The sequence below is a fragment of the Notamacropus eugenii genome, chromosome 3, assembly GCF_028372415.1.
Source record: "Notamacropus eugenii isolate mMacEug1 chromosome 3, mMacEug1.pri_v2, whole genome shotgun sequence".
NCBI classification, from domain to species: domain Eukaryota; kingdom Metazoa; phylum Chordata; class Mammalia; order Diprotodontia; family Macropodidae; genus Notamacropus; species Notamacropus eugenii.
In genome coordinates this window covers 486525497-486539578 of record NC_092874.1, presented here as the reverse complement: position 1 = coordinate 486539578, position 14082 = coordinate 486525497, and the positions used below count along the sequence as shown (strand labels likewise).

Sequence of the window (14082 nt, the reverse complement as noted above, 5' to 3'; positions counted from 1 at the left end):
AGGTTCAGCTGCTGGTGTGGGGAGAAGGCCCTACGGGATTGAGGGACATCACAAAAAAGTGAGCAGGCCAGCTGGCCATGCCTTAGATGTACAGGCTCAGAAACAGGACTATGGATAACAATTTTGTACTAATGGAGTCCAAGAAAATCCATGAGGAAGATATAGAGAGAGGTTCCAGGCAACGGGCAGACCAGGACACCCCCACTTTCCCATGTGCTCATGGTCTGCTCAGGACCTACCTGGGGTAGAGTGGGGAGTGGCATAGGCTCTCAGTGCCTCCCCTCCACCTCCAGAGAAGCACCCCAAAGCCTGGCTGGGGCATGACTTCACAGTGCTCATACCTACACCCTGCCCCCAATGAACAACAGTCACCATTTTTCTCTTCACACATCTCTCCATCCTGAGAGCCCCACTCATTGGAATTTTGGAAGGGGATCTGAGCACTGGGCCCCTAGGAGTGGAAAGGCTAAGGTCAGCAGGAGGTCTCCCCACTCATCCTGTGGGTCCTCTAGGCTCTCTCCCTGGCCCAGGGGGACCCAAGCTGAGACGGAGAGGGCAGGTGAGTGTTCCCCGGCCCCACACCTCCCAAGGATGCTGCATGACATGAGGGAGGGCAAGGTCTCAGTGGGCAGGGATGTGGTCAGAATTGGCAGGGTGCGCACCTGGCTTCCCACCTCTGCCACTCTATTTACAAGGTATTAGGGAAAGGAACAGGAGAAAACTCAAAACGCTTCCAAATGACAAGCACTGCATACTCCTCTCCAAAGACTCGGGGCTCCCAGGCTCACGCTTTCAGACACACAGTGTTCACTCAGGAAAAGAGCCATAGGTGCGCGCGCACACATACACACACACACACACACACACACACACACACACACACACACACACACAACCCATACACACTCATACACACACTCAGACATCCTTAGGAGCCCCGGCCTCTCCTTCCCACTCCCCTCCCAGCCCCAATCCCACAATGCAACTCATTTTGATAAAGGGACAGGAGGGTGGCTGTGGCCATGGCCACCATCTTGACTGCTGTTCAAGTGGCCAGGTTCTCAGCATTGATGCTGGACATTCGGATCTGTGAGCTGCTCTTGCTCAGGATGGACAGCTGCGTGCCCCCATTCACCCCACTGCTGGCCAGGGATGGATGCCGGTGTTTGAAATCCACAGCAAAGTACCGGTTGACTTTCCAGCTCCGCCATTTTCTCTTTATTTCTGACTGCACCTTTAGGGAGAAACTTCAAAAGGTCATTTCTTTATGGACCTTGCTGCTTACCTCCATGCTGAAAGCCAAGCCTGGAGACTCCTGGAGACTCTGCTTTAAGAGCAGAGAAGAAAGTCCTGTCCACCTTGGGGCACAGAATAGAGACTAGGAGGCCTGGGGGCCCTGGAACAAGAGGAGAGTGAGTGGGTTCCCTTCTGCCCCTAGGAAACCAGGCCTTCCAGGCACTAGGAAAGGTTTTCACAGCACAGCTCTCCTTGTCAAGAACCTCTGATAGCCTCTCTATGTTGCTAAAGCCCTCTGCCTAGAATGAGAGGCCTTCCTGCTGGCTCCACCCTCTCTCTGTAGCTTTAGCCACACTCTGTACCTGATCTTTGCTCCAGGTAAGACCATTTCTCAGAACCTCCTTTATTTGGGATCTCTTCCACTTACACTGGTTCTTCCTCCTCCTCCTCTTTAACAGAATCCTCGCTTTTCCCAGAGGATACCATGCTTCTGGCAGTCTTCTCTAATGCTGGCTGGTATTTTGCTCATCAGGCCTTGAAGTAGGGGCGTGTGCACCTCAATCCCCACTGTTACTTGCAGAGTCTTTCTCTTTACCATCATTCGGCAGCCTTTCCTTGGAGTATTGTGCCATCTGACTAAACTACCTTTTCCCAGGTGACCTTGTCACTATCAGCCACCAACTTCTTGACCATTCCCATTTTCCTCTGGGACTTTGGTCTTGGATCAAGATCTTCCTCTCCACATCTCTGGCTATCAGCCTTGGAAACCTCAATGTCCGATTTGGTGACCCTTCTAAAACCATGGCTTTTTAAATCCTAAAACCAGGATTCCTTGAACTCCCTTGACCTGTATCTCTCATGACTTTTATTTCCCATGACCTATATCTCCCATGACCTTTCTCTCCCTTGACCTCTGTCTTATGACTTGTATTTTACTTTTAATGAATTATAAATTAATTGAAACAATAATTCATCAGTTATAGGATATAAAATAAATTTACATAAATCATCAACATTCTTATATATTGCCGACAAAACCCAAGAGAAAGAAAAAGGAAAATATTCAAGACAATGGCGAAAAGGTTGAAAATGCTTAGGTATCTCCCAGAAACCTGTGTCTGTTCTGCTTCTGCCCTGTGCCAGGAGGGTCACACTCAACACCTCCCCAGCTCTTGGAATTTCTTTTTTTCTAAGACCTTGAACTCTCACCGTATCTCGCATCCTGCTAACTCTCTGACCTCATTCCTACCATGCCTGTTCTTAACCAGCACTGTAACTTCGAGAACCTTGGTCACTCCTTTCTCCAGACTAACCAACCTGTTCTGGACTCCCTTTCCTTCCTCCCCAGAATCAGTCATTTAAATAACTCCTTTTAAACCCTGCCCTCTGAACTGAGAACTTCCCATCCCACTAACTCAACCCTGGGTCTCATCTGCCACCTGCTTTCTCTGTTCCCACTGCCCACTGGCTGAAAGCTGCTTGGAGAGACTCAGGAAGTACTCAGGACTGGAGAAGTCCCAGAGCATGCTACTCCACTCGCAGCCATCATGCCCTACCTTGGGGCCTGTTAGACATTTTCAGTTCTTTCAGCCAATCATGTGGCAGGATTTTAGGTGCCCCCCAGCAGTGGGACCCCCTTTTAGATGCATTCCAGCTTATCCAAGATCTTCCTCAAATGGGGCATCTTTTCCTTCTCCCCAACAGTGCCAGGCCAGGACCAGGCACACAGGGAGATGGAGAAAACATGACAGACTGAATGATTAAGCACGGAATTACTCATTGCTTTTCTGGTTTGGAAGCTGACTCTGTGTGTGTGTGTGTGTGTGTGTGTGTGTGTGTGTGTGTGTGTGTGGCCCAAATTGGGGCCTTGCTCCCCCTTCCTCACCTTTCTGTTCCCCTCTGTAGTTTCTCTTGGCACCTAGTTAGCCCCCTTCTCCCACACACTCTCCCTCTTCTTTTCCAGGAGTAAACTAAGGACCAAATTAAAAATGGTCTGGAACTTGGCCCTGCAGTGGGGAGCCCTGGCTGGCCTTGTCCTCGGGGGAGAGGAGAAGCTGTGGTGGGACTCACACCTGTCATCCATTGGTACCTTTAACTGGGGACTCCCGATCCCTCCCTTGTACACCCTTCACCCAATGCACAGACCCAGCTAAATTTGGGAGGTGCCCCTGGGATAAGGGGCTTCTCGCCATATCCATGGCCCACTTCCTCTATATGTTGTTGGCACAGTCTGCTGAGGAGCTGGGGACTGAATCGCTGCCAGGGCCACTCTAGCAATGGATGTAGCATCAGCCCCCACAAAGGAGTATAAGGAAGCTTGCCGCTTTAGCGGGAGTGGGGACCATTCTGTAGGGGCTCCCGCCTCCCTCCCAACCTTGGTAAAGCCAGTGAGTGGTCAGAGAGCCAGAACTCACCTCCCCATTCAGGAAGCAGTAGAGGACAGCTACCACGAATCCCTGGACCGAGAGGAGGGATAGAGAGCGCGGGGAGAAGAGAAGAAAAGCGTCACGTTAATACGGTATGGGAAGAAGAAACCCTTTGCCCAAGGGCCACAGGAGGACCAGAGAGAAGGCCCGAAAGGCACACTCCCATGAGGCTGCTCTCCTGCGCACCCTCATTCCTTCTGTTTCCTGTTTGCCACCATAGCCCTCTTCCTTCTGCTTTGCTTTCTATGTATCAGTTTCAGCCTTGGGGATGGGGGTCTCTTCCCTCTCTTCTGGCTCCTCTTTCCCCCTGGACTCACTCTCTTTCATCATCCTCACAGGCCCCTGCCTTCTTTCTAAGCATCTCGGTGAAATGGCCCTCAAATGCCTTTCCAGATGATGCCCCCTTGTCCTGCCCTGTCACACCCTCTCACTGGGTCATTGCTGCCATCCTCTGCCTTGGCTCATGCACTGCTGGATAAAGTTGGAGAAGGCCATCCTGATTGGGGCTGCTACCTCAACTGGGCCTTTGTGTCTGCCAGGCAATCTTTTTACAGTTGTCTGAGTCCCTGTGCCAGTCTCCACAGAAGCTCTTCTAAACCTCTCCATCTCCCTTCAAACTTCCCATGACTTCACCCCTCCTTCTCTCAGCTGAGAACCTTGCTTCATATTTCACTGAGAGAATGAGGCCATTTCCAGAGGGCTCGTGTTTCTCCTAATCTCACTTCATTCACCCAGATGTCTTCTGCCATTATCTTCTCTTTTACTCTGTCTGCCACAAAGAGGAGTCCAGGATCTGAGTTCAAATCCAGCCTTAGACACTTACTACCTGTGCGATCCTGGGTAAGTCACTCAACCTCTGTTGGCTTCAATAAGGATAATAATAGCGTCTACCTCCAAGAGTCGTTGTGAGGATCCAGTTAGCTAACAATCATAAAGGGCTTAGCAAGCATCTGACACATAGTCAGCGCCATCTAAATGTTAGCTATTATTAACTGACTGCTCTCTGTGGTGACCCCATGCTGGCCTGTCTTCTCTAGCAGGCTTCTCCCTCTATCATCCCCATTCTCTAACTTACCTTAATTTCTCCATAATCTACTGGTGCTTCCCTTCAGCTTGCAAACACTGCCACGTCCCTCTCATATGCCCAGAACCCTCACTTGAACCATCCCCACCACTTATAACCCCCTCTCTCTCTTCTCTTGTGTGGCTCAACCTGAGAAGCGTCCAAAAGGGGCGTCTGCACTTCCTTTCGTCTCCCTCTCTTCACTCTCTAATCTGGCTTCTCACTTCATCATTCAGTTGAAAATTTGCCCCAGAGTTACCGATCTCTTAGTTGCCAAATCAAATGCCCTTTTCTCAACCTTCATTCTCCTCAGCCTCTCTGCAGCCTCGGACACTCCTGGTCCCTCTGTCCTTGATATCTCTTCTCCCTGGTTGTTCAGGACACCCCTCTCTGATGACTTCTTCTCTGTCTCCTTAGCTGGATCTTTCTCCAGATCATCCCTTCCTCTCCATAGGTATCTCTCAGGATTATGTCCTGTATCCTCTTCTCCTTTCCTTCTCTCCTACTTGACTTGCTGATTTCCTCATCTCCCATGGATCTAGTTACAGTCTCTATGCTGAGGACTCTCAGTTCCAGTCGTGTACCTCTAACTAGTTTGCTTCTCTCCAATCTCACATCTCCAACTACCTTTCAGGTGTTTCAAACTGGATGTCCCATAGACACTTTACACACAGTGTGTCCAAAACAGAACTCGTTATTTTCTCCCCAAACTCTCCCTCCCACCCATTTTGCTATTATCGTTGAGGGCATCACCATCTTCCAAGTGTCTTGGGCTTCCAGCCTAGAAGTCCTCCTGTACTCCTCACCCTCTTATCCTCCATATCCAATATGGTACCTCCACAACCTCTCTTGTGGGTTTCACCTCTGGTCGATTTTGCCTCTGCAGCATCATCTCTTCTCTGATCCAGGCCCTCATCCTCCCTGCCTGCCTCAAGTCTCTCCATGTTTCTGGGAATGATGTGGAACTTCTAGGAGAGACTGTAACTTTCAAGTCAGATCTGCACAATCCATCGAGAGCTCAACAAGCTCCTCCAAAAATGGCCAGATTTTCTATTGCTACTCAGTTCTGCCAGTGCAAATGTGGTCAGGGGAGGAGAGGCAGGAAAGCATGGCCCAGGACCAAGTAAGAGAAGAGTCCAGAGGTTTGCAGAGCCTCCCTCCAGGAAGAGACAGATACTTTCTTTCAGAAAAGTGATGGCTCAGAAGATGGGGGACTCCCCTTTTGGAGGGGGTCTTCTTTCTCCTTCATTGGCAGCAGAAAGCCCATCTAGATGTGGCTCTTTGGGGAGCCCTGATCAGCCTGGAAGCCCACATGAGGGACAAGTGAGTGCAGATGACGGGACTGTTGAGAGTTGGGGGTGGTCCTTGTTCTGTAAATATGGGCATTCTGTTTGTTTTATGTGATTTGGCCATTGTTGCCTGCTCCCCTTCATCATTTAGTGTCCCCTTCCCCAAACAAAAGGCTTCTGCAGGAAGTCTGTACCTCCTTCCATAATCCCAAAATCCTAAGACTGAGGGGAATCTCAGAGGCCATGTGATCCAGCTCCTTAATTTGAGGAAGCTAAGGCCCAGAGAGGGCCAGCGAAATTCTGTTTGTCATTCAAAGCCCTCCATCACCTACCCCTTACACTGCCCCCTTCCAGTCTTCTGACCCCTCCCTCACTCCATGTGCTCCTTGGTCCAATGACTGTGGCCTCTTGGAAATTCCATGAACAAGACCCTCCATCTCTGGGTTCCAGGCATTCTTTCTGGCATCTCCCCATGCCTGCAACATTCTCCCTCATATGCTCTGATCACTGACCTCTCTGGCCTCCTGGGTGTCCCATGAACAAGATCCTCCATTTCTGCCTCTGGGCATTCTCTCTGGCATCCCCCAGGCCCAGAATGCTCTTCTCCCTTGGCTCTGACCACTGACCTCCCTGACCTGCTAGAGCAATGTGAGTGCCCTCCCTCTGTGGCTTATCTCCATTTGTCTCGTCTTTTTTTTGTTTGTACCCAGCTGGTTGCTTGTTGCCTTTCCCACTGGACTGTAAGCCCCTTGAGGACAGGGGCTATCTTTTGCCTTTCTTTGTATCCACAGTGCCTGGCATTAGTAGGCACATGATCAGTCACCCAGCAGGTTGGTAGCAGAGGTGGGAGTAGATGCGCTCCTCCATACCTGGAAGGAGCCCAGTCCCAGCTCAAACACGAGTCTCTCCCTCTTGCTGACATTCTCTGGTGAGAAGGCGAACACCGTGTAGTGAATTCCAAAGAGTGGAATGAGCAGCAGTGTGGAGCGGGCCAGCCTCCTGCCAAGAGAGAGCAGAGCCAGCTGGTTCAGACTGCCCCCGCAGGAGGAGACCTTCCTGGGGATACCCACCCAGACACACACTCGCAGGCACACAGAGGCATCTTCCACCTTCCTGCTGGCCTGCCACCCCCCTTCTGCCCTTAGCCCTTAGCTCAGAGAGGAGCGGACATTCCCAGGTGGGGCTCTGGGGTGGCTTGATTCTCCAAGGCTGCTCCAGAGAAGGCAAGGAGGCAGCTTTGCACCCGAGTCCCTTTCTTCTCTTCATTACCATGAGCCCAAGACAGTGGGAATTGTAAATGTGTGAGTAAAGAGTCTGCTTTCCCTGGGAAAGCTGTGGGGAACCCTCTGCAAGAGGGAGATCCTTGGGTACAGTGCCGAATCCTTGTGTGAAGGGGAAGAACCTTCTGAAAGCAAAGAGTGTTTGTGCATCGTAAACATCTGTAAGATGAAGAAGAGTCTGTGGCCTCAGTGGCCCTCCTGCCCTGATGCTCAGACCCTCTGAATACACTGGCCTCATCCCTGCCATGTATCTGACCGTCCCAATGTCTGCCCATTGGACTTGCTTAAAGCAGAATCTACTCTTTTTCCCTCTGAACTTCAGGAAGTGCACCCTCATTGAAGGCACCTGGAGGAACTGAGGGGGAGCAGAGAAGATGGCTGAGGAAAGTCAGGAGGAATCAGGCAAGAGAAGGCTGTGGGTGGGAAGAGGTAAAAACAAACATTTGGGAGCTTCGAGAAGGTACCATGGGTTGGGAGGCACAGAAGTTCTCAACTTTCACTGGAGAGAGAGTGAGAGGCAGTGGCCTCTATAGTGAAGCATGAAGGGTTTAGGATAGACTTTGGGGAGAAATTCCTGACTAGAGCTATGCAAGATACCACCAAAGGGAAGCTGAAAATCACAAGTGAAAGCCATAGGGTCAGAGCTAGAAGGGGCAAGAGAACATTTAATCCAATCTCTTCATTTAACGGGGAACTTGAGGCCCAGACATGGGCAATGACTCAGTCAAATAGGCAGTAAGTAGCACAACCCCAGTCTGAGTTGAGAGGATATGATTAGATAATCTTTAGGGTCCCGTGGAAGCCCAAGAGCCCAGGCTTAGGACTGGGGTCTGCTCTGTCTAGAGGTCAGTGCTTGGCATATGGCAGGTACGATGGTTGGGGAAGGCCAAACATTTTTCAGACCTTGTTGTACTAGGCAGATGAGTTAAAGTACTAATGGTGATGGCAACAATGGTGATGACAACAGTGGTGAAGATGATGATGAAGACAACAATGACGGTGGTGGTGATGATGACAGTGGTGATGACCATGGCGATGGTGATGATAATAATGATGGCAGTGATGGTGGCACTGGTGATGGTGACGATGATGATGGTAATGATGACAATGGTGATGACCATGGTGATGGACATGATGATAACAGTGATGGTGATGAGGATGAGGATGATGGCGTTGATGGTGAGGATGATGATGGTAGTAATGATGACCATGGTGATGATGATGATGACAACAATGATGGTAGCGGTGGTGACGATGATGGTGGTAATGATGACCATGGTGATGGACATGGTGATAACAGTGATGGTGATGAGGATGAGGATGATGGCGTTGATGGTGATGATGATGATGGTAGTAATGATGACAATGGTGATGACCATGGTGATGGACATGGTGATAACAGTGATGGTGATGAGGATGAGGATGATGGCGTTGATGGTGAGGATGATGATGGTAGTAATGATGACCATGGTGACAACCATGGTGATGATGATGATGACAACAATGATGGTAGTGGTGGTGACGATGATGGTGGTAATGATGACCATGGTGATGGACATGGTGATAACAGTGATGGTGATGAGGATGAGGATGATGGCGTTGATGGTGATGATGATGATGGTAGTAATGATGACAATGGTGATGACCATGGTGATGGACATGGTGATAACAGTGATGGTGATGAGGATGAGGATGATGGCGTTGATGGTGAGGATGATGATGGTGATGGAATACATCTGGTCCAGCCCATGCCTAAGCAGGTTTCCCCTCTGAAGCAACCCTGACAAAGGGCTGTGCAGCTTCTGCTTAAAGACCTCCCATGGTGGGAATCTTGCTACCTCCTAAAGATGCTACCTTCTTGAAAGCACTCATAGTCAAGAAGCTTCTATGCATTCGCTTTCCCCTGCTCTTGGCACTGCTCTCTGGAGCCAAGTAGAACAAGGCTCATCCTTCCTCCTGAGTTTCAGGACACTCTACTTACTGACACTCTATCATAGCAGTCACTCCCATTCCTGTACTGCTTCCCTGCCTCTCCCCGGACTGCTCTCCTCCAAGAGTTCCTTTGCCCAGCTCTCAGATGCCATGAATCTAAGCCCTTCCCATTCCTGGTCGCCTCTTCTGGATGCTCTATGGCTGTCATTGTCCTCTCTAACCACCCAAAGTTGAATACCAGACTCCAGATGTCATCTGGACCAGAGCAGAGGGGCTCTCTCCTCCTTGGTCCTGGAAGCTTACCCTTTCCTAATGCAGCCCAGCATCCCAATGGCTTGGTTGACAGCCCCCTCACAGCCTGACTTACACTGAGCTTTCAATCCATGGAAACACCCTACCCCAGGTCTTTTTCAGATAACCTCCTCTCAGATTAGACCTCCCCATCTTATACTTGTGAAGTTGATTTCTTAACCCTAAGTCTAAGACTTTATATTTTTCCTATTAGGTTTCCCCTTTGAAGCTCCAGCCTGAGAAAATCATGGTTGTTTTTGTCCTCAGCTTTGTTCATGTCTTAAGTTTGACAGATATACCACCTGCAGCGTGGAGCCCTGTGTCATTTCATTGGAACCCTTCCAAGGTCTTCTGTCCTAATTATACCAATGACCTGCTTGGATAACATGACTGAAATACTTCTCAGCATTAAGAATTAGGAACTTACACACATACACACAAACACGCATGCACACACCAACATGCACGCCCTCATGTACACTCACACACACACACACGTATACACTCCTGGTCAGCATAAAAAGTTGTCCATAGAAACGAAGGTAGACAGTAACCCTCTGACCCCACCCCACCTTGCCTCAGAGGACTAAAAATAAGGGACTTTTTTCTTTTAAGAGTGGTGAGCAAAGCTCCTCATTGGGCCACAGACTTCCCTGACCAGAGACACTGACTGGCTGGATGTACATGGCCCAGAATTCCTCTTCTTTCAGAGACCCTCCACTTGTTCATGCATTTTGCCTGTCACAGGACAGGTCCTTAACAAATGTTTGCTGATTGAATCATCCTGGTTGCTCTCAAACAGTCTGTCTTTCATACCTAGGCCAGGTAGAACCTGAGCAGCCCCCAGGATCCTGTGAAGCCCAAAGGATAAAGGGGAAAGTCCTTGGGGAGATGGGGTGGGGTGCTGGGTACTTCAGCTTGAGGAAGAATGGGGAGGCCTGGGATGTGACCTTGCCCCTTGCCTGCAGTTCAGAGACACAGGTACAGACTCATGAGAACCGGAAGAGTTGCCAAGCCTGGAAATGAGGGCTGCTGGAAGGAGGGATTAGACACAGCTGCCAAATAACTTTCCTCCGGTGTAAATGACCTTGCTACTCCCTCACTGTCTGCTGCAATGACTCCCTATTGCCTCTGTGATAAAGCACATTCCTCGGGCTTTCCAACCCCTTTTGGCCGATTTATACATGGTTTTACCTTCTGTACCCCATGATCCAGTTGGAGTGGCCGTGCCTCTGTTCCCCACATTCAGCCTGCCATCTTCCATTTCTGTGACCTTTTCCTGGTGATCTCCCAAGTCCCTCCCACCCCAGTATTGCCACCTATCTTTAAGGGCTCATATCTCTGTGAAACCTTCCCTGCTCCAGCCCCTCTCCTCAATCAGCACTAGTGATCTACCCAAACTACCTGGCATTTATGCTACAGACCCCTGTGGATGGGCAGGCTGTCTGTCAGCTCCCTGAGGACTGGCACTCTGTATCCCTGTGCTTGGTACAGGGAGCACTTGGCAGGGAGTGAAGTCAAGTCAAAAAGTCCTTATTAAGCGTTGATGGATTGATTAAACTTATTCTATGACCCTGGGGATAGCTGAGTCTGACAGTGGAGAGGGACATAGAGAGATTGGAACACCATGCCAGGAAGGACTTGATGACCAGGAAAGTGGAACCCTGGCCTTGGAGTTCCAAGGTCTGAGCTCAAATCTTGGCTCTTCACTCTTGGATCTGGGATAAATCACTTTGACCTCTGTGGGCCTCAGTTGCCTCATGATCCCCAGATCAGAGCTGTTTGACCAACAGACCCTTCTAAACTGTGGTGAGCTCCCTATCCCCAGAGAGCTCCCACCTTATGGCTGCTGGAGAACAGATTCTTGGACTAGCCAGACCCAAAGATTCTCCTGAAACATTAATGCCTGAGGAGATCACTTATGGGGAGACTGAGACCAGAATTCCCAAGATTCTATAGCTGGGTAGCATCAAGGTCAGGATTTGATCTCAGGCTTTCTGATTCCTGAGCCATCCAGGGCTGATTCCGGGGGTTTGGTCACTCCTTCTCCCCCACCATTCCATCCCCCCTCCTTTCCTTTCTTCTTATTCCCCCCATTCCTGATCCAACCAGTATGGTATGCCAGCAGGTGCACAGACCCCAGAACGTGGAAGTGCAATGGGTGGTGGGAGAGGGTGGTAGGCACGTGCTCTGGGACCCAGCAGGTGTGAAGCAAGCACTGCGTTGGCAGCTGTAGCATGCGCCTCCACCTCCCTCCCCCTCCTCCCCACTGCCACCCGCCAGCCATGGTCATGCACACTTACAGAGTAATGATGGACAGTTCTGACATCTTGCAAGAGTGCTGCTGAGCCCGCTTTGGCCTGCAGTAACATTTCTGCACGCAGTTGCTGAGTGTGACAAGATTAGCGCTTCTGTCAGCTGGGGGAAACTAAGGTACATTCATTCAACACTTTTCATGGATACAGCATCCAAATGCCACTTGCTGATCAAGCCATGGATGGGAATGAGGAAACGAAGGCCCCATGCAGGAAGAGTGGGCCACACCAAAGCACGTACATCTAACACAAACGTCACTGGCAGGCACACAGACGACGGGGAAGGTGCATTTATCACCCGACATGTTAAGAAGGCAAGTTATCTTGACAGCATCTCATGCAGATGTCCAGGGCCCCCAGAGGGGTTTGTGGAGCACCTCCAAGGATAGCCCCAACCCTGGGCTGTAGTATCAAGCTGGAATCTTTAGTCTACCTTGGGGCATGCTCAAACACAGTGGGGGTTGGGGTCGGGCGGGGAACAGTAGGGGAATCCTCACTTGTGCAGGACACAAAGGTCTCCGTGCTCCCTTCCTGCTTCCCCTCCTTAGGTGCTCATACTCCTAACATTTGAAGATGCTGAGGGGAGAGGTCTACAAATCATTGCCAGGAAATTTGAAATTCTTAATACAATTCCAAGGAAGGCCATAGGATTATGAGAAATACAGGAGGCAAAAAGACAAGTCGGAAATCACACCTTCTGAGAACTACTCAAGTGCAGTCTTAATAGTAAACCCCTGGTCTTGAGGAAGAATCTAAAGAAGCGTGACAACGGTAAAGCCCTGTACGTCCTGAGCCTGGCCATGCTCCGTCTCTCCCCAAGGGCTAGGAATGATGGGGGGGGGGGGGGCGGGGAAGAAAGGAAGAATCCTCCCTCTTCTTGGTATATTCTCTTGCTGAATTCTACTCCCACATAGGCCTTGGACCTGAAAATTCCTGCTCCTCTCCTCCTTCCGTGGGTGAAGAAGAAAGATTGAGTTCAGGAACTGAGATTTCTTGTTCTAAGATTATTCTTCAGCTTGAGGTCTATTTGTTTATCTGGCATAGACAAAGTTTCCATGAACTTTTCTTGATTAATTCTTGAAATAGGTTTTGATCTCATATCTGTATCTCTTTATATTTACATACGTGTATCTCCTGTTCTTAGTCATTAGAAGAACAGTCATTGGCTCTTCAGGGAGCCATTCTCTTGTCCACATGGATGACCATCCTTCCTCTCATCTGGGACTGGGAAGGCTAGGTAGCCCTTGCTGACCAAGCAAACTGCTCTGAGTCAAAGTACCTGAGAGTTGGAAGGGGATTCAGAGCCCAGCTAGCCCAACCTCCGCCTGAACAAGACTGACCTCTCCAACATCTCCAGGGAGAGCTTCTCCAGCCTTTGTCCCAGGATTTCTGGTGAGAAAAAAACCAATCTTCTCCCAAAGCACCTGATTCTGCCTTTAGATTTGTGTGATTGTTGGGGAGTTTTTCTTTACATCAAGACCAAATTTTTATCTTCGCAACCTCGACTTACTGTTTCTAGTCTGGCTTTCTGGGACCAAGCAGAAGCAACATGATCCCTCTTGCATGTGGCAGCCTTTTGGATACCTTAACATATCAGTTCGCTCATAAGTCCTCTTAAGGACCCACATTCTCATTCCTTCAAACAGTCTGCACATGTCATTCCACAGTTATCTCACCCACCCACTCACCCTCCTCTACACCTTTTCTGGCTCATTTACGTCCTTCCTAAAATGCAACGTGCAGAACTGAGCCCAAGATTTCATATGGGGTTTGGCCACGGGAACCATGACCTTTATTGTTTTGGACACAAAATATGTCTCTCTAATGTAGCCAAAGAGAGCATTAACTTTCTTGGCTGCCATGGTCTAGAACCTAGCTCCAATCTAGCTGGTCAGCCACTAAAACCCACCCCCCCCTTATCTTATTCACAGGCACTGTCTTCTGGTCATATGTTCTTCATTCATCTTGGACTTGTGAAATTTATTTTTTAAACATGAATTTAAGACTTCATATTTATCTTGGTTAAATTTCATGTTAGTAGATTCAGTCCAAGTCTGGTGGCAACTTTAGGGATCTCAGCTCTGTCATCGACTGTGTCAAGAACTTCTTCAAGCTTCATGGCACCTGCAGATGTGATCACTATGGCTTCATCCAACTCATTGATGTTGAATGTTGAACAATTGCCGAAGACACATACCTGGAGCATTCTATTCATTGGTACGTACAAATTGTCACTGACCATGGATTGGT

General features: G+C 49.5%; 1 protein-coding gene across 1 annotated transcript in view; it reads right to left on the bottom strand.

The window, feature by feature from the left end:
* Positions 1-637: 637 nt before the first annotated feature.
* ADCYAP1R1 (ADCYAP receptor type I) overlaps positions 638-14082 on the bottom strand; it is a 57126-nt gene continuing 43681 nt past the window's right edge. The window contains exons 12-14 of the mRNA XM_072599200.1: positions 6884-7013; positions 3651-3692; positions 638-1234 (exon numbers count right to left, since the gene is read on the bottom strand). Coding sequence (XP_072455301.1) covers positions 1046-1234; positions 3651-3692; positions 6884-7013 — 361 coding nt within the window. The 3' untranslated portion in view covers positions 638-1045. The remainder of the gene's footprint in view (positions 1235-3650; positions 3693-6883; positions 7014-14082) is intronic.